This window comes from Artemia franciscana, chromosome 3 (genome assembly GCF_032884065.1).
Source record: "Artemia franciscana chromosome 3, ASM3288406v1, whole genome shotgun sequence".
Classification (NCBI taxonomy): domain Eukaryota; kingdom Metazoa; phylum Arthropoda; class Branchiopoda; order Anostraca; family Artemiidae; genus Artemia; species Artemia franciscana.
In genome coordinates, this window is record NC_088865.1 from 15,043,787 (window position 1) to 15,069,467 (window position 25,681).

The 25,681-nt window shown below is 34.3% G+C and overlaps 1 protein-coding gene across 1 annotated transcript; it reads right to left on the reverse strand.

Moving 5' to 3' along the window:
* Positions 1-33: 33 nt before the first annotated feature.
* On the reverse strand, positions 34-25,320 carry LOC136024923 (transportin-1-like). The gene is made up of 4 exons (XM_065700505.1): positions 25,287-25,320; positions 18,802-18,941; positions 4,153-4,365; positions 34-2,011 (listed from the first exon to the last, which is right to left on the reverse strand). The coding sequence occupies exons 3-4, from the start codon at positions 4,303-4,305 to the stop codon at positions 1,697-1,699; spliced, it is 468 nt and encodes a 155-aa protein (XP_065556577.1). The 5' UTR covers positions 4,306-4,365; positions 18,802-18,941; positions 25,287-25,320; the 3' UTR covers positions 34-1,696.
* Between the last annotated feature and the right edge of the window lie 361 nt (positions 25,321-25,681).

The following is a 25,681-nucleotide window of genomic DNA, read 5'->3' on the forward strand; positions in this document are numbered from 1 at the left end:
ATATATATATATATATATATATAATAACACACTTACAATAAACGTTCTCGGTCAAAAATCCTTTTTTTTTTTTTTAAATAGCCTATAGATCATAATAAGCACATATCGGTCAACTAGCTAGGAAACTTTCATTTGAAAAATCAATAGAAAGAAAATAGTTGAAAAGAACCAACAAATATCTTGACTTAAATGTTAGATTAAACATAGAATCAAGTTCACAAGAAAACCGTCAGATAAACAAAAAACCATTCAACTTCTTAGTGGTTTTCAACTTAGACCAATAAGGATCATGAAAAATTAAGTATCATGGCTTTAAATTAGTAAAAAAATGTAAATAAAGAAAAAAACAACAGAAAATCAATAATACAATTAAAAAAGTTTTTGTTTGACGAAAGTTTTTTTTTATGCTTCTGAGAAAACTCCCCACGCTAAATTAAAATACAATAATAACTTTTAACTGAACAGTCTTTGCACATAATTTTCAAATTCCGCAGTTTCGAAATTTTGCATTATTAAGGACGGTTTTACTAATTCAGCTTTGTGCATTAAAATACACTCAACTTTTATAGCACCAATAATCTTTGTACGATGATTACGCAAGTTTTACCGTTGAAATTTGCATACTTAATGTTATTAATTTAAAATCATATGCACAGAGGAATTATTACAGAAATTTGTGGGAGAAGAGAAAATTATAATTTCATTTTAGTGTTCAACTAAAATCATAAATAGCAAACAAAAATCATTACTTTAGCGTAATTATGGTAATTATTTCTCCAATTTTAGGGGAGTAGTTAAAGTTACGTCCGAAATTTTATACATATATATATATATATATATATAGGCTATCCATTGATATAATCAATGGATATTAAAAAAAAAGATTATATTTTGAAATAAAGGAACTGAATAAAACATCCCTAACATTAAAATACAAATGAAAAATTCCAAATATACGAATTTTGCCGAAAAAATCAAAACAAGGACGATGAAAAAAAAATTACTGTTGCTTTTAAAATTTAGCGTGGAAGGTTTGGATTAGTTTTTTTTTTTTTTGTTATTTTCTGACTGACTGACTGAGTGGAAGTTTTTTTTTGTTATTTTCTGACTGTCTTATTAGAAAATTAATACCCGTTTTATATTTTATTTTGTTTTAATTTTTCCCAAGGTAATACACTAATGGAATTGAGGATGGACGAATATGCTAAGCAAGCCATTTTATTCCTATTATCCTAAGAAAATTATTCGCGTCAGTTCATTGAACTGTTTGATTATGCTGACATGAAGATGAATAGTGTCAGAAACTCTCAAACTTATCACAATTAGATGAACCGACTCGTTTGTCAATTCTATACCGTTACCACCAATTCCCAAATGAAGTAAGAAAATTTATCAAGAGTGAATGTCTACGGGCCATAAGAGACCCATCTTTTCCTATAAGAGCATACGTGGAAATACTTATGACAACAATAGCATCAAAATCCATATTGGTCGGGCCAACAAATTCAACGATTTGTGCAACATACCACACTAGTCCCTACATTTTTCAGACATGGTATCGATTTGGATTTAATTTGAAAATTTATGCTATGGATCTCACGATAGCTAAATTTGGTGCAATAGATCTTATGGTAGCTATGGAATAATTAAAGACAATAAACAAGCATTAACCTTCACACAAATTCCTACATAAAATTCAACGATTTGCACAAAATACCCCATTAGTCCCTAAATTTTTCATACAGTCCTTTGATTTTGAAGTAAAAGTAATCAAAGCTATCCCTCTTACCTTCAGCAATATAAAGTCTAATTCTGAATATCTCATCCCCTTTATGAGCACCGGTATAAGTCGGGGCAAAAATGGTCCCAAAACATCTCGACACACTTGTTGTTCAGCCAAATTTAGCCAGAATTCACAAGCTTCTAATGCAACTTCGAGGAGCATCACAAATGCTCGACATACATTTTTTCGAATATCCGAGTCATTGTCCACTGCCAGAAGAATAAGTCCCTGAAAAACGAAAAATTAAAAAGAATTATATCTCTATTAAAAAGAATTATTTTAGATTGCCTAGAATTACCATTAGATTACCGTTAGATTGCCTGGTAGATTTCAAAAACAAGAAGAACAAAAGGGAATTTTTTTCGTAAGACGATGGAAATCTATTTTGAATGAATATTTCGGCCCTAAGTCCAAGGGCCGTCCTCAGCAAAACTTATTCAAATAAGCAAATATTCATTCAAATTAGATTTCCACTGTCTTACGAAAAGAATTCCCTATAGTTCTTCCTGTTATGGATGTTGGTGATGGAAAGGCAGTGTAGTCTTTGTCACTATTTGCGTCTGATAGATTACCGTTAGATCGAATCAAATGAAAATCGATTTTAGCTTTGTAAATTTTCGTTGTCTCTTCCACCTTGGACGAAACGAAATAGAAATCTAGAAAAACGAGTATAATATTTCAAATAAGACAGTCGAAAACAACAAAAAAGTTTTTTCCCTAGTAATAATAAAAGTCCAAATATGTGGGCTTTACGTCCGGAAGCCTTTACCAACCGAAAAAAAAAACTAAACTAGATTGAACAATACAATTACAAATAAAAAACAAAACACAAACGACAAAAACTCACACCTTAACGATGTCCATTATGAAAATATTCACCATGCAATAGCACAAATACAAACATAAGTACGTCAAATATATAAATTTCATTAAACCGGATCAATTATTTTAGATGGTGTATTTTTTTTTTCTGCCTTAAAAGAAAACGAAAAAAAAACGGATATAATATTTCAAATAAACAGTGGAAAAAAAAAAAAAACCATCTTCACTAATAATAATAAAAGTCCGTATATTTTGGATTTACGTCCGGATGGCTTTACCGACAGAAAAAAAAATTAACCTAAATTAAACAAAACATATAACGAAAAGGAGAAACAGAACAACCCACAATCGAAAAAAACACACCTTCATACAAAGCAAACATAAGTAGGGCATACACCACTTAATCTCATTAAAAAGAATCCGGATCAATTAGTTTGGATTTTGAAAATTATTTTTGTTTCTTCTGCCTAGGTCGAAATCAGGATGAAAATGTAGAAAATGGGGCATAACATTTCAAATAAGACAGTGGAAAATAAAAAAATGAAACCCTTAATTTACTAATAATAGTAAAAGTCCAAAAATATTTCGGCTTCATGTCCATCAGAAAAGGCCTTTATCAACGATAAAAAAAAGCCACCCTATTATTTAAGAATTGAAATGATTAATATGCATGGAAACCTGGGCTATGGATTCGGAGTCGTGGAGTTGAAATTTAGTCAGTTTTTGCTGAATGGGGTTGGTATATATTGAAAATGTCTGGAATCAGAGTCGGTTATAACTTATAACCGAATCCAGAGCCTGGATGAAAACTATCTAAATATAGATAGATAGATAAGTGTATTTTAAAGCCAAATATACAGCCATGAACACAGTACCATAACATAAACAAAAGACACAAATAACATAAACTTTGAACAGCGATCATCATAAAACGCTTAAATGGAAAACTACTTTAACCTAATACTAGTACTTAGAAATTGAAAAAAAGGTCCTTGAAACAAACACTTAACACTCAGAAAAAGGCATAAATAAAACATTACATTTACTCTGTACTGAGATTTTTTTATAATTATTATTTTGTTTTATTTGACAAAATTTCCAGATACCTTGCTACTCTACAAATAAACTGAGGCAACGTACTATTTAAGACACTATATACTATATAGAACTTTGGATTATCCTTTTTGAGCCAACCTATTTAAAAAAATGTCCTTTTCTTTTTCATCATTCCCTTAGGCTTATACGCCGCCACGCAGCAGCACCTGTTCCCACTCTTCAGGCGACCGTCTCGGGACACGTGAGATATGAACTAAATTTCTTTTCACTTTTCCGAAATTTTACGGTTCTAAAGTACCAGCATATTTATGTCATTTTTTTTTACAATTTGTGTTGATTTTATCATAGTTTTTCAACGATTTTGTACATTTTAGTAGCACGACATAAAAAAACTACAGTTCTGGCATGTGAAAGATTTTGAGATTTTTTTTTTACTTTATTTTTTTCACAAAAAATAGTTTACTGAAAAAAATAAACAAAGAGAACCATACCTCAATAAATGCATCAATATTAACTATAAGTGCTTGAGGTCTTGACAAGATGAACTGGTTGATGCAGGATATGGAATGTGACCTGATTTTATGGGTAGTATGGCTAAGCAACTGAAGGAATTTCGGTATGAGATAATTCAGATCATCGGTCATCGTGAGATAGTAAAAGTCATCGGAATCTTCATATATTTCCTTCAATACTCCAAATATTCCCTAGGAAAAAAATTTAGACTTGATCAACTGAAATAAAAAATCTGAAGAAAAACTGAACGAAAAAAGGAAAAGAAAAAAGAACAATAGTCGCACAGTTGCGTTCTTGATTTACCAGGCTTCATTTCTAAGAGAAATCTCGTTGAGTGTGGACTCCTTCTACACTCAAAGATTTTGTGGCATCACCCGTGCCAAAATTGGTCAATAGTTTCACATCACGGCTATAAAAGATATCGTAGTTTGAAAGCCAAGGGCGCATTCAGGATTTTAGTTGGGGGGAGGGAGGGGAGTTACAATAAAAACTAAAAAAAAACGCTCAAAATTGTTTATATGCATTTTTTTACATTTTCACGAGCCATTTCCAGGGGGGGGCAAATCCTCTACCCTCTTCCCTAGACACGGCCTTGTTCAAAGCATAAATAAAAAGATACCAAAAATAGTTTTTAAAACCAAAATTTTGTATGGTGGAGCAAGACATCTAAAAAGAAAAACAATTCCTGCATCCAAAGGCTACAGATTTTGAGACACTAGGTACATGAAAATTGCTAAATGAAATTTTTTAATCATGCCCAGATTTGTGGTACCAGTTATGACAAAAAGCTCAATATACAAGTCATAGCTACAAAAATGTCAGTCTCAAAGCAAAATGAATCAATTTTTAGAACAAAAAATAGCTATATAAGGTGAAACAAGCAGATTATTTACTCAATAAATCGTCTATTTTTTTTTTTTTTAATTCTCCCTCTCCTTCCAAAAAAACAATACTTCCAGCCCTGCATGTAGGTTTTGAGGCATCAGTCATATCAGGATTTCCCAATAAAACATGTTCCTATCACTGCAACAAAAGGAAGTCATAGTTTAAAGGAAAATTACAGGAAAGAAGAAGAAAATGAAAAAAAAAAATAAGGAACAAAATAAAAAAGTGAAGCTAAAATTTAACCTACTTCACAGACATTATAATCAGTTGAGTCCAGTAAATTACTTAAAGTTGGTAACAATTCTGGCCAGCATGAGAGTTCGCCTCTTGATGCTATTGTTGTTATAAGTATATCTACGTATGTTCTTAAAGATAAAGATGGGTCTCTTATGGCCCACAGACATTCACTCTTGATAAATTGTCTTACTTCACTAGGGAATTGGTGGTAACGCTATAGAATTGACAAACGAGTCGGTTCATCTACAAAAGGCACGTGTTAAAATGCTCGGTTATAATTCTAACAACAAAACAGTAAACAATAACAAGAGCTAAGAGCTCATATGGCACTTGTGACGAGGCGAGAAGAGCTAAGAGCCAAGAGATCATATGGTATGAGCTCTAACAAAATCCTATGAATCAATAGATTGATTTAAAAAGGAAAATAAGAGGCTTAATGCCGGTCAAGATTTAAAATAAGAGCTCTGAGTCACAAAGTCCTTCTAAATATCAAAATTCATTAAGATCCGATCACCCACTCGTAAGTTATAAATACCTAATTTTTTCTAATTTTTCCTCTCCCTTTCGCCCCGCAGATGGTCAAATCTGGGAAAACGACTTAATCAAGTCAAATTGTGCAGCTCCCTGACACGCTTACCAATTTTCATCGCCCTAGCACGTCCAGAAGCACCGAACTCGCCAAATCACTGAACCCCTCCCCCCAACTCCCCCAAAGAGAGCGAATCCAGTACGATTCTGTCAATCACGTATCAAGGACATTTGTTTATTCTATCCACCAAGCTTCATCCCGATTCCTCCACTCCAAGTGTTTTTCCAAGATTTCCCCCTCCAACTCCCCCCAATGTCAAAAGATCTGGTCGGGATTTGAAATAAGAGCTCTGAGACATGAATTCCTTCTAAAAATCAAATTTCATTACGATCCGATCATCTATTCGTAAGATAAAGATACCCCAATTTTCATGTTTTCCAAGAATTTCGGTTTCCCCCTCCAATTCCCTCGAATGTCACAGGATCTGGTCGGAATTTGAAATTAGAACTTGAAAGCACAAGATCCTTCTAAATATCAAATTTCATTAAGATCTGGTCACTCTTTCGTAAGTTAAAAAAACCTCAATTTTCAAAATTACCCCCCCCCCCCCCTCAATTCCACCAAAGAGAGCAGATCCGGTCCAGTTATGTCAGTCACGTATCTTAGACAGGTTTCTATTCTGTTTCTGTTCGGAGACCAAGCAGGCAAAGCAAGACAATGCAAGGCAACAGGACAACAAAAGAAAAAAAAATTAGAATTCCAAGTACTGACCTTTCTTTATTATAGCTTTCTTAGGCGAAATTGGTTGAGTGGAAACAATTTTCAAATCCGCTTAGTTGCTAAGAAAAAAAAAATCAGAAGCGCGAAGTCTTTTCCTGAAAAAGCCTCATTGAAATCATGGCTCAAATAAGATTTTTTTTTAGAAAAATTATTATTTTCTTTTTTTCTGTGGATAGCTTCGTTTTTTTTTCCGTGTCCTTATTCTCCCGTATTGTCAAATAGAGACGGTTCAGAAACTTACATATCTGTACGATATTTTTACATATTATTTCTCCTTATTTGAGTTCCAGCAATTTCAATTTAAGAAACTCATTTATCGACAGCATGAGAAAATATTAGAAAACGTGGTAGTTTGCAGCCAGTTGAAAAGCAGAATAAATTTCAAAAGCAAAGGCAATTTTCACATTCAGCCGTGTCTTCAATAAAGTTTTTCAGGCAAAGCTGGTGTACTTTTTTAATTTTTCAGGGCAACTACAATGAAAAGGCCTTAACTAATTATGGTGTTTGAAATGGAAAAAGGAAAAATTATGAACTTGTATAAAGCTAATAGATTGGTATTATGTGAAATTTTTTTAGGTAATTGGGGGACCACTGTTTGTTGATTTGAATTTTGAATGAGGGTATATTTGTTTCACGTCTACTGGACTGCCCTTCTAAAGAGCCTTTTGTCAGGCACTTGACAAGATCAGAAGAGTATTATATTGTAATGTATACTGTAAATACTTACTTCAGTACAGCACTAGGTATCAGTCAAGGGCCCTGTTTCTATATCAAGCATTGTTAAGATTAAAAAAGAAAGTGGAACGAAACTTGAATTGGCTTTCACTACGTTTGTTACTAAAGAGAACCCGTCCATCAGCAATATGGACACCCCGCCAGAGATATTAAAACAACATGCACGATTCGTAAGGTGTTCAACTTATGGCGTGCTGACACCTTCCCTCCCCCCACGGCAAAATAAAGTTTAACATTTTATTTTGCACTGATTTTATTTTCTTTGGCCAAATTGAATGAAAATTTGGCCAAAAATGGCCAAATTGAATGGAACTACATTTAGTGTTACAAGGGTTGTAGACAGGCAGATACACAGAAGAAATGTCTCAGCCGAAAGCACAGAACAATTTTAAAGAATTAACTTATTCATCTTCTGGATTGAAAGTATAAAACTTTATAGAAGAACGTCTCTTAAAGCACAAGAATATTTTAAAAGGGTTTCACTGTTTGCTTCACACTTATCCACAGAATAGTGAAGAAAGTAAAGAGATGAAAGAGCCATTTTTGAAGTTGATCGAAATTTATGAAGAAGATGTAGAAAACAACACCTTAAACGTTTGATGGCGGAAAGAAAAATTTGGCAAAAATTTCTCTAACGGAACAAGGCACACCATGTCAATGCAACTGATTTTCTAAATATTTGTGGCAAAGCAATCTCTCCGAACATCCATATCTTACTTAATATTTTAATCACTACACCTGTATCGACCAGCACAACAGAGCGCTCCTTTTACACTTCGGAGAATCAAGACATACCTAAGAAACGTGACGTAAAGTAGGCTAAATGGTTTTGTCAATCTCGATGTCCACAGGGAAATTCTAGTTGACACAGACAGTGTATATATCCATACTGACGAAGACTCAATTTTGTTTTGTAAGACAGCTAATTTAGGAAGATTGTGTCAGAATAAAACGTAAAATCGTATTTAATCTGCTGGGTTTTATCAATCATTCTTATAGCCCCTACTCGAAACTAGCATCCAAAGAGCTAAAATAAACTAAGTAATGCCTTAAATTACCGGTTTTTCTGAGGATTTTTGAAGTTTTTTGTTGATTAGCCCGCACTAGACATCACCACCCTTACTTACGGCAACTAACGTTCATTCTAAGCTTGCTTTCATTCACTCTTTTCATTTTTCTTCATTTTAGGTTTCCTTCTCTTATGGATTTCTGCTTGATTTATCAAAATTATTTTGCTCAAACTAAGAGTTTATTCTCTGCAAATTATACACAAAGCTTGTTCCCAAAAATGAATGCCCGTGTTCTGCAGAGCTCATAGAAAGCTGTTTATACTCCTCCAAAGGATTAATAATGCGGCTTCTAGAGATATAACAGGATGTCAATGGATATTCTTCTGAGTACCCACCATTCTTACTAGCTATATACTAGTATCACCGTTACGGTAGGTAAAGAAACACCTCACAAGGGATAGTCAATTCCTATGTTTAGACAGCCTGATTGCACTAAAGTCATTACTAAAAAATACTACTGTTGCCAATAATCTATGAAAAGGGGTTGAGCCTTATATCTCGAATCGGCAAAAAAATTGTTATCAATTACAACAGCAGAAAGAACTTGTTTCCCGAAGAGCAAGCTTATGAAAAATGCTGTTGCACTTATGCTATAAATAATTAACGCTTAATGCTATAACCTCTTTTGTTCTAGAGTTACTTTCGATTTACAATCAACTCAAAATCTATTATAACCAAATTTTCATGAGTTTTAGAGACCGAAAGCGTTAAGTACAGGTCTCCCCCACAGTCAAAAGTATAACGTCTTTTCAACAATCGACGGTTTAAAAGGCGTTTTATATATTTTTTTGCTAATCTTCAACATTTTGTAAAATGTCATAAAATATATGCCATATTTCCACGACCTTACTGCATAGTTCTTTTGAAGGACGATAAAAATTCTTCTTCAATAATTTTATTAGGTTCTTAACAGCTTCCTCTAGGCTTCTCATACAAGCCTAGATACTCATGAAAACGCCCAAAGGTTTTTTGGGGTTAGGATGCTCATCCATAGACCAGAAGCTATCGTCAACGAAAAGTACTGTATACACTGTTATTTGATTTAAAATTCAATGCATGAAAACGATGCATTTTCGCGAAAGAAAAGACACAATTTTAGAGACCAGAGCGGGCATAAGTCGAATCCTCTAAGTTAACAATCTTAAACCAAACAGACTAAATTGAATGAAGAAATCCAGCACAAAAATAAACGGAAAATGCCATTAATATGAGTTGTGGAACCCTCATTTAACTCCCCAAAACAATTAGTAGCATTGCCTCTTCAATGAATACGCAATATATTTTCAATTGAAATTATTCTTTACCCGATGGTCAATATATTTGAAAGAATGAATTATTTTAGTCATTTTATGATTATTATAACTTCGCCATTAGTAAGCATATAGATACAGTAAACCCTGGCATTGGGGTTTTTGGACAAGCAAGATCCCCTTCCCTACTTTTATCAGGTTCACTCTATATATAAAATAGTCCTAGCTACATTTTTTAAGTTTAGCATTAATCCGCAAATATGTAATGGCGGGCCCAAAATAGGTCTGTCGAAACTGTTTTTGAAACAAAACCACAATATCACTTTTCCTTCATGGCATCCCCTTCTTAAAAGGGGATGCTTAAAGTTGAAAGTATACAATAGTTGTTCGTGTATAGTGAGTGCTCTTCATAAATTGTTTTGATAAACATAGTTATGTATTTATTTTAATTTTCTCTATCTTGTACTCCGTCCCTATGAACTATCCCTAGCTCTAAGAACAACAAGCAGTTTGCAAGAATACAAAGAAACAATATTTTATTGATTAAATTTATATTAAAATATAAAATAAAAAAAATGTTGTTGTATGTTGAGTCAGGAAGAGGTTCTTTGGCAGGAGCAGAGGCCACATAATTGCACAGCTTCAATGAGCAGTAAATTCGTTAGGTGAAGGATGAGCAAAAAATTGAAGCAAAATTAATTAAAAAATTTTTTAGGGTTCTATTTTTTTTAGTAAAATACAAAAAGGGGAGCAAAAAAAAAATATATATATACGCGAATTTTACCGAGATTCTATTTAACTTGAGGTTTAGAACCCTTGTTTTTTTTATTTAAACTTTAAAATTATAAGAAACCAGTTCTGCTGCACTGTCTTTTTATGTAAAAATAAGCGTCTATACACAAAAAGACGAATGCAACAGAGAACAGGCTTATACAGAGAGTTCCGAAATTTACTGCCCAGCTACTTCATTATCTAGAAAAGAAAAGAAAAGTCAATCATTTGCAGACAATAGACAATATGTTTTTCCGAACTAAAAAATTTATAAAAGGATAAATTTTGAAGACTGGCTAAATACATTACAAGAGCGGAAACCTCAAGATGGTTGCGATGTCTGGTCAAGACCTTTTTTCTTCACATGTAATTATGCTTGCTATTAACAAATCCTTTTAGACTTTCCTGGAACATTTTGTGATATAGGAAAAGCACAGATACAAATGTGTTCCTTAAAACTGAATTAGTCAATACGAGATAAAAGCTCAATGTGAAAATGAGCGCTACCTAAGGAGGGGCGGGGGTAGCATGGATTAGTTTTTTGCGGAAAAGAAATTTTCTGGGCAAAAACTTTCATGGGTAGATAAGGTGTGATTAAAAAATTTACATTTTCTAAGAGCCCCACGGAAATAAAACCATCGAAAAAGTGATGAAGAACTAACATATTATGCAATACACACATATATATATATATATATATATATATATATATATATATATATATATATATATATATATATATGTGTGTGTAGCTAAGCGTATTTTACTTATTATCAATTCTGGTACCCCCTTTTATTGAAATCCTTGGAAATCAAATTTAGCTAGGTCTTCGGGGATGGTGAGAAGGGTGGTGAACTGTATGATAGTCAGGAAGGTGCACTATGTGTAACAATGTCATAGGAAAGACGCATTTGCACTATCAAGAACGGCTCAGAAACGACTAAGGCCCAGCGGTCAAAGGGCAACTTTCTTACAACTAGAATTGCCAACCGATTGCACGCAACTGTTTTGTGACCATGGCCTTGAGGAAGTGAGGTCCAACCCACGAGGCAATCCAGATGTTACTGGTTTCCAATCAGTCTAAAACCGGTTCCAAATGAGACCCCAGTCATGGTCACAGTTGCGTTGCAGTGCTGTCCCAGACATTTTTGGGAGCTACCGCGTTGATATTGTCCAATTATTTTGGCTCTCAACATGTCAGACCAGGAATTAAACATGAAAGTAGACTAAAAGTAGACTAATATCATGACTGTCAAAATGGCTAGTATAAAATAACTGAGCAGCTAGGGGTTTTTAGTTTAAACTTTAAGGAGAAGGTGGAGAAGAAAATCGAATTGAATCATAAGAATATATGTGCATCCAGGTAGTCAAAAGAGCACATCTCCAATATCTTAGTAATTTCTAAGGGTATTAAGTTGAAACCTTCAATCATTGGTGAGGAGGGTGTCGAACAAAATCAAAGTATACTATATACACCCTAGTCGAAAGGGCGCGTCTGCAAAATATCAAGAGCGGCTAAGAGTTTTTAGTAGACGCTTTCAGAGGATGCTGGGGGATGATTCTAAACTAAATCGAAACACTATGTGCATCCATTTCGTCAAAATGATGAACCTATAATATTACAAGAATCGCTTAAAGTTGATATAATATAACAAGAATTGCTTAAAGTATAAAGCTGAAACCTTCGGTGCATGTTGAGATAAATCTCGAACAAATTGTCAAAAGAAAGTATCCGCAACATGTCACGAACAGCTTTTGATATCAAGCTTAACCTTCAAGGAATGATCAGAGAGCAAAAATAAGATACTACCTGCATTCAGGTTGAAAAAAGGGCATATCAAAAATATCTCAGCAAATTATTAGGGTATTAAGGCGACTTTCAGATAATTGTACAGATGGTACTGATCAAAATAAAAACGCACTATGTGCATCAAGGTTGCCAAAAAGACATATTGACAGTATCTCAGGAAGTTCCATGGACCACAGTAGAAACTTTCAGGGAATAAACAAACATTGTACAACAAAGTCAAAAGCAACTGTGACCATAAAGGTAAAAAAAGGGCACATTTATAATATTTCAGGAACAACTAACAGTATTAAGTAAAAATTTCGAGTGAATATCGAGAGGTATATTGAACTAATTCAGGAGACATTAAGTGCATTATGAATGTCAATATGGCATATGTGCAATAACTGGGGAACATTTAAGAGTATTAAGTGGGAACTTTCACCGGAAGTTGAGAGAAATGTTAAACTAAATCGAAAAACACTGTCTTGAGGGAATGCCGATGGGGATATTGAACTAAATCGGTGAACTGTATGCATCCAGGGTGTCAAAATGGTTCATCTGCAATACGGCAGGAACGGCTAAGATATTTGAAACTTTCTGTAAATATTGAAGGTGATGTTGAGCTAAATCAAATGACACTATCTCCGTCCCGGATATCAGAATGAGACGTCTTCAATAGTTCATACACGGTTAATGGTATAGATTAACGCCTTAAGCGACCAACCTGAAACTGTGAGGGAATATTGGACGGAAAGGACAAGTAGATAACAAATTTTGATTTGTTGACTGAAGGGAGCTCATCAGCGACAAAGAATGTTTGAAAAAAAATGATTGTATTGATTCTTAGCTTGAAAGTGTGTTATAGTAAGTGTTATTAGTGTGTTATATTCTTAGTGTGATCTCTTTTTTTTTATCTCATTAAAATTTCAGGCCGTGAAGACACCTTAATAGAAGTTTCAGAACCAAGGGAATCGTAACTGGAAACAAATCTTGTCAGGGATTCTTCATCTCCTTTTTTTTTCAACAAATTGGAACTATATAAGCTAATATACTAGCTCAAAATGCATAAATGTAAACAAACAAGCTATTAAAGCAAAATATAACACACACACAAAAATTCCTACACGAAGTGTTTGATCATTATTCGTCTATATCAAAGGTTGTAACAGTAGATACGACGGAACAGCTTCACCCCCCAAAAATTCCCAAAATTGTTCACATTTTTTAAAATAATAGTACCCGTATCCAACCACTTGTAGTTCTATAATATAGCTATTTTTAGAATTCCTAGCAAAATTTTGTCCAGAATATGAAGAGCAGCCCAAAATCTTTTTTGCTTTTATTCATTAATAAAAAAAATATCAAGAAAACTTACAGAAATTAATTTTTTTAACTTAACAAACAGATGATGTTTCAACAAAAGAAGTTTTTTAAAATAAGATCAGAACTAATTTAAACCAAAGGGGAGCAGAAGTAGTGAAAAAAAAAGTCATGCTTAAAACGTAAATAAATCATTAAAAATAAACTAATGAAACCCTCTGACAGACCGTATTTCAAACAGTAGGTGGTGCAAATATCGTAGGTAAATACCGCTTTGTAGGGCTGTAATGAGAGAAAGGTAGATATAGCTGGGGCACAATCTGCGGATAAAGGATGACAGATTACCAAAAATTGTCCTTTTCAGCCAACTGTCTAGGGCTAAACAGAAAGCAGGTTGTCCGCAGTTGAGGTGGGAGGATGTCATAAAGAAAGATTTAAAGGGAATAGAAACTTCCTGGGAGGGTGTAACGAGGGAAGCTCTGAATAAATTGGGATAGAGGAGCGTGCGTAGCTGTGTTGGACTCCAGTGGCTTGGTGCTGCGGTGAGTTCTTCATAGTAGTAGTAGTAAAGAGAGTGGAGGGGTTTCCCCCTCCAACTCGCCCCAATGTCATCAGATCCGGTCGGGATTTAAAATAAGAGCTCTGAAACACAATATCATTAAGATCCAATCACCCGCTCATAAGTTAAAAATACTTCATTTTTTCTATTTTATGCGAATTAACCGCCCACCCCCCCAGATGGTCAAATCGAAAAAACGACTATTTCTAATTTAATGTGGTCCAGTCCCTGATACGCTTGCCAAATTTCATCGTCCTAGCTTACCTGGAAGTGCCTAAAGTAGCAAAACCGGGACCGACAGACCGACCGACAGAATTGGCGCTTGCTATGTCACTTGGTTAATACCAAGTGCCATAAAATTATATTTTGGTACTTGTATGATATACCCCCACCACTAAAGTTGTTCATTCCTTGAAACATCATAGAACCGTTTTTGTTTTGTTTGCTTTAGGTTCTTTTAGCTTAGCGTGAGACGAGACAAAGAGAAGTTACAGAAAAGATGGAAAGTAAATAATTTGGGCTCTATATTAGCAATTTTTTTGGAGGAGGGGGGGGGGGGGTTAAATATTTGGACAGTGGGAAACTTAGAAAAAAATTCTTACTACATAATATGCAGAATAACCTAAAAAAAATTAGGCATGAAGACCCAATATACTTTAACCCCCCCCCCCAATGTATAAATATATAGCCGAAATTTGTTTCTAAAGTATCAGATATTTATCATACTTCGGTATACTTCAGTAAGATTGAGCCTCAGAGAAGCAGGTCCTACTTAGATGAAGAATATTAGGTCAGGGGTATATCATACAAGTACTTATTTTTTAAGACATATAACATAAATTTTGAGATTTTAAGTTTAATCTGATTTTATTAAAATTTGAAGTTTAACCTGACACTTTATATACCTAAAAAAAAACACGCGCAAAAAGCAGCGCAATATTAACTGGTACTACAGGTATAGTATGGGCTGTGTTCCCTCAAACATCACCCTAAATGACCGATTTCTAATAACTTCCCAGGAAATTAAATAAAACACAGTCCATGAATGAGCTAATTTACAAATAGAACAAGAGCTAAGAGCTCATATGGCACTTGTGACGAGGCGAGAAGAGCTAAGAGCCAAGAGATCATATGGTATGAGCTCTAACAAAATTCTATGAATCAATAGATTGATTTAAAAAGGAAAATAAGAGGCTTAATGCCGGTCAAGATTTAAAATAAGAGCTCTGAGTCACAAAGTCCTTCTAAATATCAAAATTCATTAAGATCCTATCACCCACTCGTAAGTTATAAATACCTAATTTTTTCTAGTTTTTCCTCTCCCTTTTGCCCCCCAGATGGTCGAATCTGGAAAAACGACTTTATCAAGTCAAATTGTGCAGTTCCCTGACACGCCTACCAATTTTCATCGCCCTAGCACGTCCAGAAGCACCGAACTCGCCAAATCACTGAGCCCCTCCCACCAACTCCCCCAAAGAGAGCGAATCCAGTACGATTCTGTCAATCACGTATCAAGGACATTTGTTTATTCTATCCACCAAGCTTCATCCCAATTCCTACACTCCAAGTGTTTTTCCAAGATTTCTCCTTCCAAATCCCCAATGTCAAAAGATCTGGTCGGGATTTGAAATAAGAGCTCTGAGACATGAATTCCTTCTAAAAATCAAATTTCATTACGATCCGATCATCTATTCGTAAGATATAAATACTCCAATTTTCATGTTTTCCAAGAATTCCGGTTCCCCCCTCCAACTCCCCCGAATGTCACAGGATCTGGTCGGAATTTGAAATTAGAACTTTAAAGCACAAGATCCTTCTAAATATCAAATTTCATTAAGATCTGGTCACCCTTTCGTAAGTTACAAATACCTCAATTTTCAAAATTACCCCCCCCCCCAATTCCACCAAAGAGAGCAGATCCGGACCACTTATGTCAGTCACGTATCTTAAACAGGTTTCTATTCTTCCCATCCAGTTTCATCCTGATCTCACCGCTTTAAGTATTTTCTAAGATTTCCGGTCCCCCCAACTACCCCCCCAATTACGCTTGATCCGGTTGAGATTTAAAATAAGATATCGGAGTTACGAGGTCCTTCTAAATATGAAGTTTCATGAAGATCCGATAACTCCTTCGTAAGTTAAAAATACGTCATTTTTCTTATTTTTTAGAATTACCCCCCCCTCCGCAATTGAACGGATCCGTTCCAATTATGTAAATCACGTATGCAAGACTTCTGCTTATTTTTCCAGCCAAGTTTCATCCCAATCCCTCCAATCTAAGCGTTTCCCTTCATTTTAGGTCTCCCCACCCCAAACTTCCCCCAATGTCACCAGATCCGGTCAGGATTTAAAATAAGAGCTTTGAGCCACGATATCCTTCTAAATATCAAATTTCATTGAGATCCGATCACCCGTTCGTAAGTTAAAAATACCTCATTTTTTCATTTTTTCAGAAATACCCCCCCCCCCCAACTACCCAAAAGAGAGCGGATCCGTTCCGTTTATGTCAACCATCTATCTAGGACTTGTGTTTATTTTTCCCACCATGTTTCATCCCGATCCCTCCACTCTAAGTGTTTTCCAAGTTTTAGGTTTCCGGCTCCCAACTCCCCACCCCCATCACCAGATCCGGTCGGGATTTAAAATAAGAGCTCTAAGACACGATATCCTTCTAAACATCAAATTTCATTGAGATCCGATCACCCGTTCGTAAGTTGAAAATACCTCATTTTTCTAATTTTTAAGAATTACTCCTCCCCCCCCCCCAAAGTACCCCAAAGAGAGCAAATCAGTTCCGATTATGTCAATCATGTATCTGGGACTTGCGCTTATTTTTCCCATCAAGTTTAATCCCGATCCGTCTACTCTAAGTGTTTTCCAAGATTTTAGGTTTCCCCCCTCCAACTCCCCCCAATGTCATCAGACCCAGTCGGGATTTAAAATAAGAGCTCTGAGACACAATATCATTCCAAACATCAAATTTCATTAAGATCCAATCACCCGCTCATAAGTTAAAAATACTTCATTTTTTCTATTTTATCCGAATTAACCGGCCCCTACTCCCCCCCAGATGGTCAAATCGGGAAAACGACTATTTCTAATTTAATCTGGTCCGGTCCCTGATACGCTTGCCAAATTTCATCGTCCTAGCTTACCTTGAAGTGCCTAAAGTAACAAAACCGGGACTTTAGGTTTTCCCCCTCCAACTCCCCCCAATGTCATCAGATCCGGTCGGGATTTAAAATAAGAACTCTGAGACACAATATCATTCCAAAAATCAAATTTCATTTAAGATCCAATCACCCGCTCATAAGTTAAAAATACTTCATTTTTTCTATTTTTTGCGAATTAACCGGGCCCCCACTCCCCCCCCCCAGATGGTCAAATCGGGAAAACGACTATTTCTAATTTAATCTGGTCCGGTCCCTGATACGCTTGCCAAATTTCATCGTCCTAGCTTACCTGGAAGTGCCTAAAGTAGCAAAACCGGGACCGACAGACAGACCGACAGAATTGGCGACTGCTATATGTCACTTGGTTAATACCAAGGGCCAAGAAAAAAATAGAAGCATCTTATTACATTATTTTTTCTTTGGAAAGCATCTTTATGCACTGTCAAAGCAATTTTAATCAAAATGACATCCAAAGAAAGCCAAACCCAATCATACATGGTGTCAACAAGTATTGAGGGAATAACCTAAATCCAAAGGCTTACAAGAATTAACCCAGTCAATGGGTCAGAAAACGTCTATTTTTAAATAGAAGCACTTCTAAAACTTATAGCGCCCCCCCCCTAAACTAAATTTAGGTAATTTATCCATTGGTCTAACCTGCCCTTTTTGACGTAAATGAAACTTTGGACTGTTTTTAAGAAAATTCTGAACCACCAAATGAACCTTTCTTAATTTTAAAAGTGTCCTTGAAAAACCTATGAGATGTAACCTCTTAGTCTGAGCATTTTGATATATCCAATATAAAAAAAAAGGTAAAGGATACGGCATTAGACTTTACAGTCCGTACCGGCGGTGCTGATCTCCGTTTCTTGGCCCTTCAGCTAATATATATCCAATAGACACAATTAATCACTGTTTTTTCCAAAAATTTTAAACTTTTTTCAAGTACAGGAGATGACAGCAATATAGAAATTCAAGTCATAAAAAAAAAAAATTCTGCCAGTTACCAGAAGTAGAAAAGAACACAGATATTCGGTGTCTTTTAGTCAACTGCCTGAACAAGGGTAGCTGTTTGTGCAGGCCTGAAATGTCATCGTGAATGGGCCTTACCTTTCCTATGCAAATAGTAATCATTTTTGTTTTCACCCGCAGCAATTCACTCTTGATAAATTTTCTTTCTTCATTAGGGATAATGTGGTAATTGTCTAGAATATCCCGACGATTCTTTTCATATACAAAAGACCACAAGCCATTTTTGAGCTTGTTAATGCCTTTTCCAAACAAATTTGTAGTAAGAATTAAAAAAAATCCGACTTCTATAGAAAGACTGCAAAATGCTCTCACTATTTGACTTTAGTCTAAAGGAGGGTTGAAATTTACTGTAAGTTGACATTTTCAAAGGTTCAAAAATCGAAGAATATATTGTTAATATATAAAGTTAACAGCAAATCAACTGCTTTAAATCTACATTCTAAAAAGAAATGAAAATAAAAAAGAAAAAGAAATAAAAAAGAAACAATTATTATTACCAGTACTTCAAAACATCTTCTGGAACATAAAGGCAAAGTTCCGTCTGTTAGGGCCCGCAACAATTCACTCTTGATGAATTGTCTTTTTTCATTGGGGATATGGTGGTATTTATCTAGAATATCCCGAAGAATCCGTTCATCTACAAAAAACACGTGTTAAAATGCTCGATTATAATTCTAACAACAAAACAGTAAACAATAAAAAATGTATTTTGGTACTTGTATGATATACCCCCACCACTCAAGTTGTTCATTCCTTGAAACATCATAGAACCGTTTTTTTTCTTTAGTTTCTTTTAGCTTAGCGTGAGACAAGACAAAGAGAAGTTACAGAAAAGATGGAAAGTAAATCATTTGGGCTCTATATTAGCAATTTTTTTGGAGGGGTGGGGGGTTAAATATTTGGACAGTAGGAAACTTAGAAAAAAATTCTTACTACATAATATGCAGAATAATTGTACCTAAGAAATTAGGCATGAAGACCCAATATACTTTAACCCCCCCCCCCTAATGTATAAATATATAGCCGAAATTTGTTTCTAAAGCATCAGACATTTATCATACTTCGGTATACTTCAGTAAGATTGAGCGTCAGAGAAACAGGTCCTACTTAGATGAAGAATATTAGGTCGGGGGTATATCATACAAGTACTTATTTTTTTAAGACATATAATATAGAAGATAAATTGAGATTTTAAGTTTAATCTGATTTTATTAAAATTTGAAGTTTAACCTGAGAATGGAAAGGATCACTCCCTTTATTTATACCTATAAATATAAATTTATCTGATTTTTCATTAGAGCTGTTTAGGGGCTCATTTGAAATTTAATTAGTGACAGCCCTTTTATGAACTTTCAAAAGAAAGTTCTGCTCTGCTTAATAAAATAAAAAAATCTCTATCACCAGCACAAAACAGGAGAGGTCAAATAGTTTTCCAAGATTTCTGGGAAAGTATATGTTAGTTTTTAGTTTGCTGTTATTATTTTGGATCTCTAATCCAGCCTCTGCAAGTTTTGGCAAGACCCTCCAATACTTTTTTTGATATTATTTAAAAACAAATTATAAATTCCAGTTTTTGAGGCTTCAAGTCTTAGGCCTTAAATAATCTAGCCACAACTAAAAAGTTTATAACGGATGACATAGGGTGATCATTTAAGGTGATATTCGCTTATAAGAGTCAGTCCCTTAGTAACCCCCTAAAAAAGGTTTAAATTTGTCTGAGGCTGGTTTTGTGGAATATTGTTATTTGAAGTATCTGATATTTTGACCTGTTCTTTAATTCAACCATCATAAATAGGATTCAGTATATATTCCTCTTGATTTCTATGTATACTAATAAAAATTAATAAATCTTTAGGTGTTTAAATTGTCAACTGAATATAATTAATCATGGTTGCATCAGTAGTTGCAACCTAGTAAAGAACAAACCTAAGGCCCATATTAGCCAAAATTTAAAAGTAGAATTTTCAAAGAAACTGTCAAGTCAAAAATTTTCTAGGGCAACACTGTTTTGAAAGCAGTAATTTCCATTCAGATTCAAGTAAACATAGTTACAAGAATTTTTTTCAAGAATTTCGAAAAAGAACCACAAACCCCTTCAAATGACATACAATTAAAACAAAAAGTAAACCATTGAAGCTGCCATTGTTGAAAACTTTTGACTGGATGTTTACAGTCAAAACTTAAAACATGAAGGAAAATCACGTTTTTGAGTGGAATGAGAGTAGGATATGGGACTCCAGGACATTGTTTGCAGAAATAATGACTTGCAGGTTATTACAGGATAGAAAATAATATGCTTTAGCAACCACCACATTACAAACAATTAACAGGCACAAAATATACTTTTTGACAATTATTGGGACTGATTAAAAAGTAGGAGATCAATAAATGAAATGGGAAGATTATTAGATGGGTCACCAGGATTATTAGATGGAGCCAGATTGCTAATGCATTTACAGCGGTTTTTGTAGTTGATGCTCTGTTTACCTACAACAACACTGTTAACAAAAGTAATAATAAAAAAAGAAAACAGATCCACAGAAATTACAAAACTTGATCTTAGGACACATAAATCTCATGCAGAAAAGAGACATCATTTGACCAGTTTCACTAACATAAATAGCCTATTAACAATTTGCATATCTCCTTCCAAAAGTTCTGTGCATCATAGCAGCTTCATTTTTAAGAATGAAGCAGCAAAGTTACTATATGAGTTCTTTCATAGAAATTCATTTTCAGCTTATTGTTTCCCTGCAAACAACGATGATCTGGTGTTCCACTCCTGCAGTTGATCTGCCTTTAAATCTGGGCTGCCAGTTTACAAGGTTGCCTTTCTCAACAAATATGGGTGTGGGGCATATATATAACTAGCTTACCCATTGCTCCAATCTCAAAAGAAAGGGACTAACCTTAGACACAGGACCTTAAAGTTAGAACAAAGTGTCTAAACCACACACAGACTTAATCTTGGACATATCAAACAGTTTCTGCTAGCAAAGGAATAATTTGGCTCAATAGGAACCAAAACTCTAAAAATAGAATTTTAATATCAATAGATATATCAAAAGAATCAGTGTAGTATGCTGATTCCAAATATGTAAGATTCATTAAGTTTAATGTTACCCATCAAAAGTTACAAGCCTGAGAAATTTGCCTGATTTTTGAATTTAGGGGTAAACATCCCCTTCATGTCACACCACCAGTAATATGTTCCACAGGAGGCTCATCCCCACCTTATCTTGCTGGACGTGAAATTTAAGGTAAACTTCAAGGAATCCTAATGAAAATCACACCATCAGGTTCAGCAAACTAGAGAACCCTACTGTAGAAGTTTCAAGCTCCTATATACAAAAGTATGGATTTTTGCTTTTTTTGCCAGAAGACAGATCATGGATGCATGTTTATTTCTTTTTTTCCAGGGGTGATTGTATTGAAATAATGGTCCCAGAAGATCTGTAGATGGTGCATTTGAAGGAAAATTGAAAGTTCTAATGGCCTTTCAAGTGAAAAATATTGAAGGGCAACTGGCGCCCCCTCCCATAACCATTTTTCCCAAAGTTATCTGATCAGAATTTTGGGATAGCTATTTCCTTCAGATTAGTTGAAAGATCAAATAGCTACGTCTTTAGGGGTAAAAAGACCCCCCACAGACTGTGGCGAGAGACTTGTAAGTTGTAAAATTTGTCCATTGTTTATGCATAGTATAGTTCTACAATAACTATTGCATATTTATTGGGAAGCATAGACATTATTGGGGGGAGGGGGTATTTTGTGTATGGGGTTGATCTTAATAGGGAGAATTTGAGAGAATTCCTATGCAAAATTCTCTTAATTGTCTTACATTCTCTATGCCAACTCAATTTTGCATGTTGGGATATTCTAGGGAAAATATCTAGTGGCTATTTTCAGCATTCTTTGATTTCTGGGGGAATATTCCACCAAAGGGGGCATTTACAGAGTGATCAAGAAACCAATTAGAGATTAGACTTTTTCAAATGAAAGTATTCAAAGGGGAATTTTCCAGGCTGAATTGTCTGCAAGAAATTTTATAGGGAGACGGATTTCTAGCAAGGAGGGAATTGTCTAGAGGGAATTTGACAGGGTGTGTATGTTGGATGAAATTTCCATGGAGTGATTTTCTGTGTGTGTGGGGGGTATATTTCATTAAGGGTGAGCCAGATTTTCCTGCATTATTTGAAAAACAATCATAAATTAAATAATAAGCTTTTTTTATTAAAAGTAAAGAGGAAAATTAAAATTCAGTACAAACAGAAACCATCCTGTATATGAAGGGTTGTCCCTCCTAAATACCTTGCTCTTTATGCTAAAGTTTACTGTTTGTCCCAATTCTTTAAGAGTTGCTACTGAAATGCAGGGACTGTTTAATTAGAATAGAAAGCTTTTTTTTTTACTGCTAACAGTTTTTCCACACAGAGTAGGGTGTTGAGGAGAGGGCAACCTTTCATATACAGAATAATTTCTATTAATTTTGTGTTTTAATATTGCTCCTTACTTTCAGTTAAAAAAAACTTGTTTTTTTTTCATTTGATCAGAGAATGAAATATTTGGATGTGCACAAATATTTGTGCACATGCCAAAAATATTTGTATTCTTAAGGAGATTGGATAGTACCTTTTTATATAAGCTTACATACTATTTTTTTCCATTTGTCAAAGTGTGGTGTTCCCTCAGATACAAATTGAAATTAATAAAACACATTTTTTAATAAAAATAAGTTTTTTCTTAACAAAAGTTAAAAACTCTTTTCCTCTGATACTAATTGAAATTACAATTTGTTCCTCATTATTTAAAGAATGATATTACTTTTTTCATTTTTACAGTAAAAATTTGAAAAAAAAAAACATTCTTAGAGACTCCTTCTACATATGGAGTAAGACCAATACTGTTGGAAATACCCAATGATAAGTAAAAAATCTGTGCTCTACTGTTGCACATAAAAACTATTAACAGTTTTGTTTTCCATGGTTTTTGATATATAGATGTATCAGCTAGCATGTATTAGGGTGATACAATTTTATCTGTGCATATAGGGTTTAGTGAAAGATGTCAGATTTACCACCGACTATGGGGTAAGTTTGATCTCCTTGAGAAGTGTCAACCTATTTTGTGCAGAAATTAATGTAAGAAGCAAAAATAAATTCAAATAACTTTCAGAGCAAAGAACTACCACAAGTCCCCATCAAAAAGTACGTTAAACTAAAAACAAACAGATATTATAATAAAGGGGGAGATGGAGTGGAGGTGAACACCAAAATATTTTCCTGGAGATCATTAAGGCTCTGGATGTATTCCTGAAAGTTTCATTCACCTAACAACAACTTCCAAAGATACAGAAAATACATAAATTGCAATACTACCTTTCAGTAATGTCAACAACAGAAGAATTTACAGCTTCAAGACTAGGAGATGCTGCATAATCCATGGCAGCTATTCTGGGATGGAGCTATACTACATATTCAGGCTACTTCTTATTCTAAACCCTGAACCAGCACTGCTGATGGTTTGAAATAAACCTGTGGCAGTTTTTTGCTGAAAATTGTACCACAAAAAATTGGATATCTACCATACAGCTAAAATGAAAAGATTCCCATATATACACTTCCTAATTTTACCCATCTAATCAGCTAATAAAAAAAAATTATATATATATATATATATATACATATATATATATATATATATATATATATATATATATATATATATAAAAGGAAGACTGTTTTCCTAAATTAGTGATTAATATAGACCAGCACTTGAATGAGCCCTTAACCCTACTCATCCACACAATCACATGGTCAAACAGCGTAGCCATACACAACCAACCATAAAGAATAATCCATGGACAGGTAGTCAAAACGTCAATAAGTATTAGATAGATATATATATATATATATGATTGGCAGGATGTTTTCTCTATACATAAACTGCTAGTAATGTTTATGCATAGAGAAAACATCCTATCTATCATTATATATATATAGGCCTATATATATATATATATAAAATGTTTGATAAAATTCTAGTTAATTGACTTCTTGCTATTTCAGAAAGGCTTTAGGTTAGGAAAATGAAACTTTCAGGGATGGATCTACAGGCTAAAGTATATCCCAGGAAGGTATTTTAAAGTACTAAACTCCACTCCTTCTCCCTCTAGAGTGCCCTGAAATTTGCCAACATGACAGGTCTATACCTATTGAAATTTTGAAAAAACAACATTTACCTTAATTTTCAGTTACTAGTTGCTTTTTCTCTTCCTTTAGTTCTGAAAATACAATTCCTGTCATTTGAGTAGAATTTTTTAGCCATATTTGACAAGTTGGGAGCCTAGGCTACCTATTGGAACTATGACAAAACAACACTATAGGCCAACTTTATTTTCAGTTCCCTTCTCTGGTAGGCTAGGCCAATAGGATTTCAATATACAATTTCTCCAATTTGAGTGAAATTAAGCCATAGCATTGAATTTTTCTTTCAATTAAACTAGGAAATGTTTAACATCTTTAAAACTTCATAGCCTAATCTGGGAATGATTATAGTGGTAAAGATAAAAATTCTTTAATGTAGGCTACTTCATTCAAGCAGTTCTATTTTAAAAGGTTTCACTTCTATAACACAAAGATTTTAGTGAAAGGTAGGCTATTCCAAAGCACCCATCCAGGACATAAGACGACTTTTAAACTGTATATCCATCACTGAAAGTTGTATTTTCCTAGCTTATCCACTTTCCAAGATTACATCTAGTAGGCTAAACCTAGCTCATCTAAAATTTTATCAAAACAATTTGTCCAAAAAATGATCATTTCAGTAGGAAATAGCATAAAAAACACTAAGTGGATAATTTATTTTATACATAGGAATCTACCAAATCCTGAACCAGACACAATGTTTCAAGCTCGAATTTCATCCATTAAAGTGAAAAGTTACGCTACAAATGAAAGAATAAATAAATTTAATCACTTACGACTTGCAACAACGAGCTCTGTAGAGCAAGTGAAAAATGGCGTCGGGAAACTGATTTACAAAAAGAAGAAAAGATTTATTTGGAAAATGAAAACCCTGAGCGTGTCCAAAAGCTTATTTCGAATGCTGCATCCGGATGCAGGGTTAATTCTGAATACTCAGTCCGAAAGCTGTTTTCGTCCAGCGTGTCCGAAAGCTCAAGTATGCAGAATTGTGGTTTCTTTTTTTTTAACAGAAACCAGATTTTTATTTTCGACGGTAGTCGATAGCTCTTGGTGAGCTGATCAAAGTATATGCCATCCATTTGTTGGTAGAAAAATTGTTTCATGAGATAAACTAGTTTGAAAGTTTAAAGGGGTTGACAACTTCGGTGGTAAGGTTACACACTGAAACCGA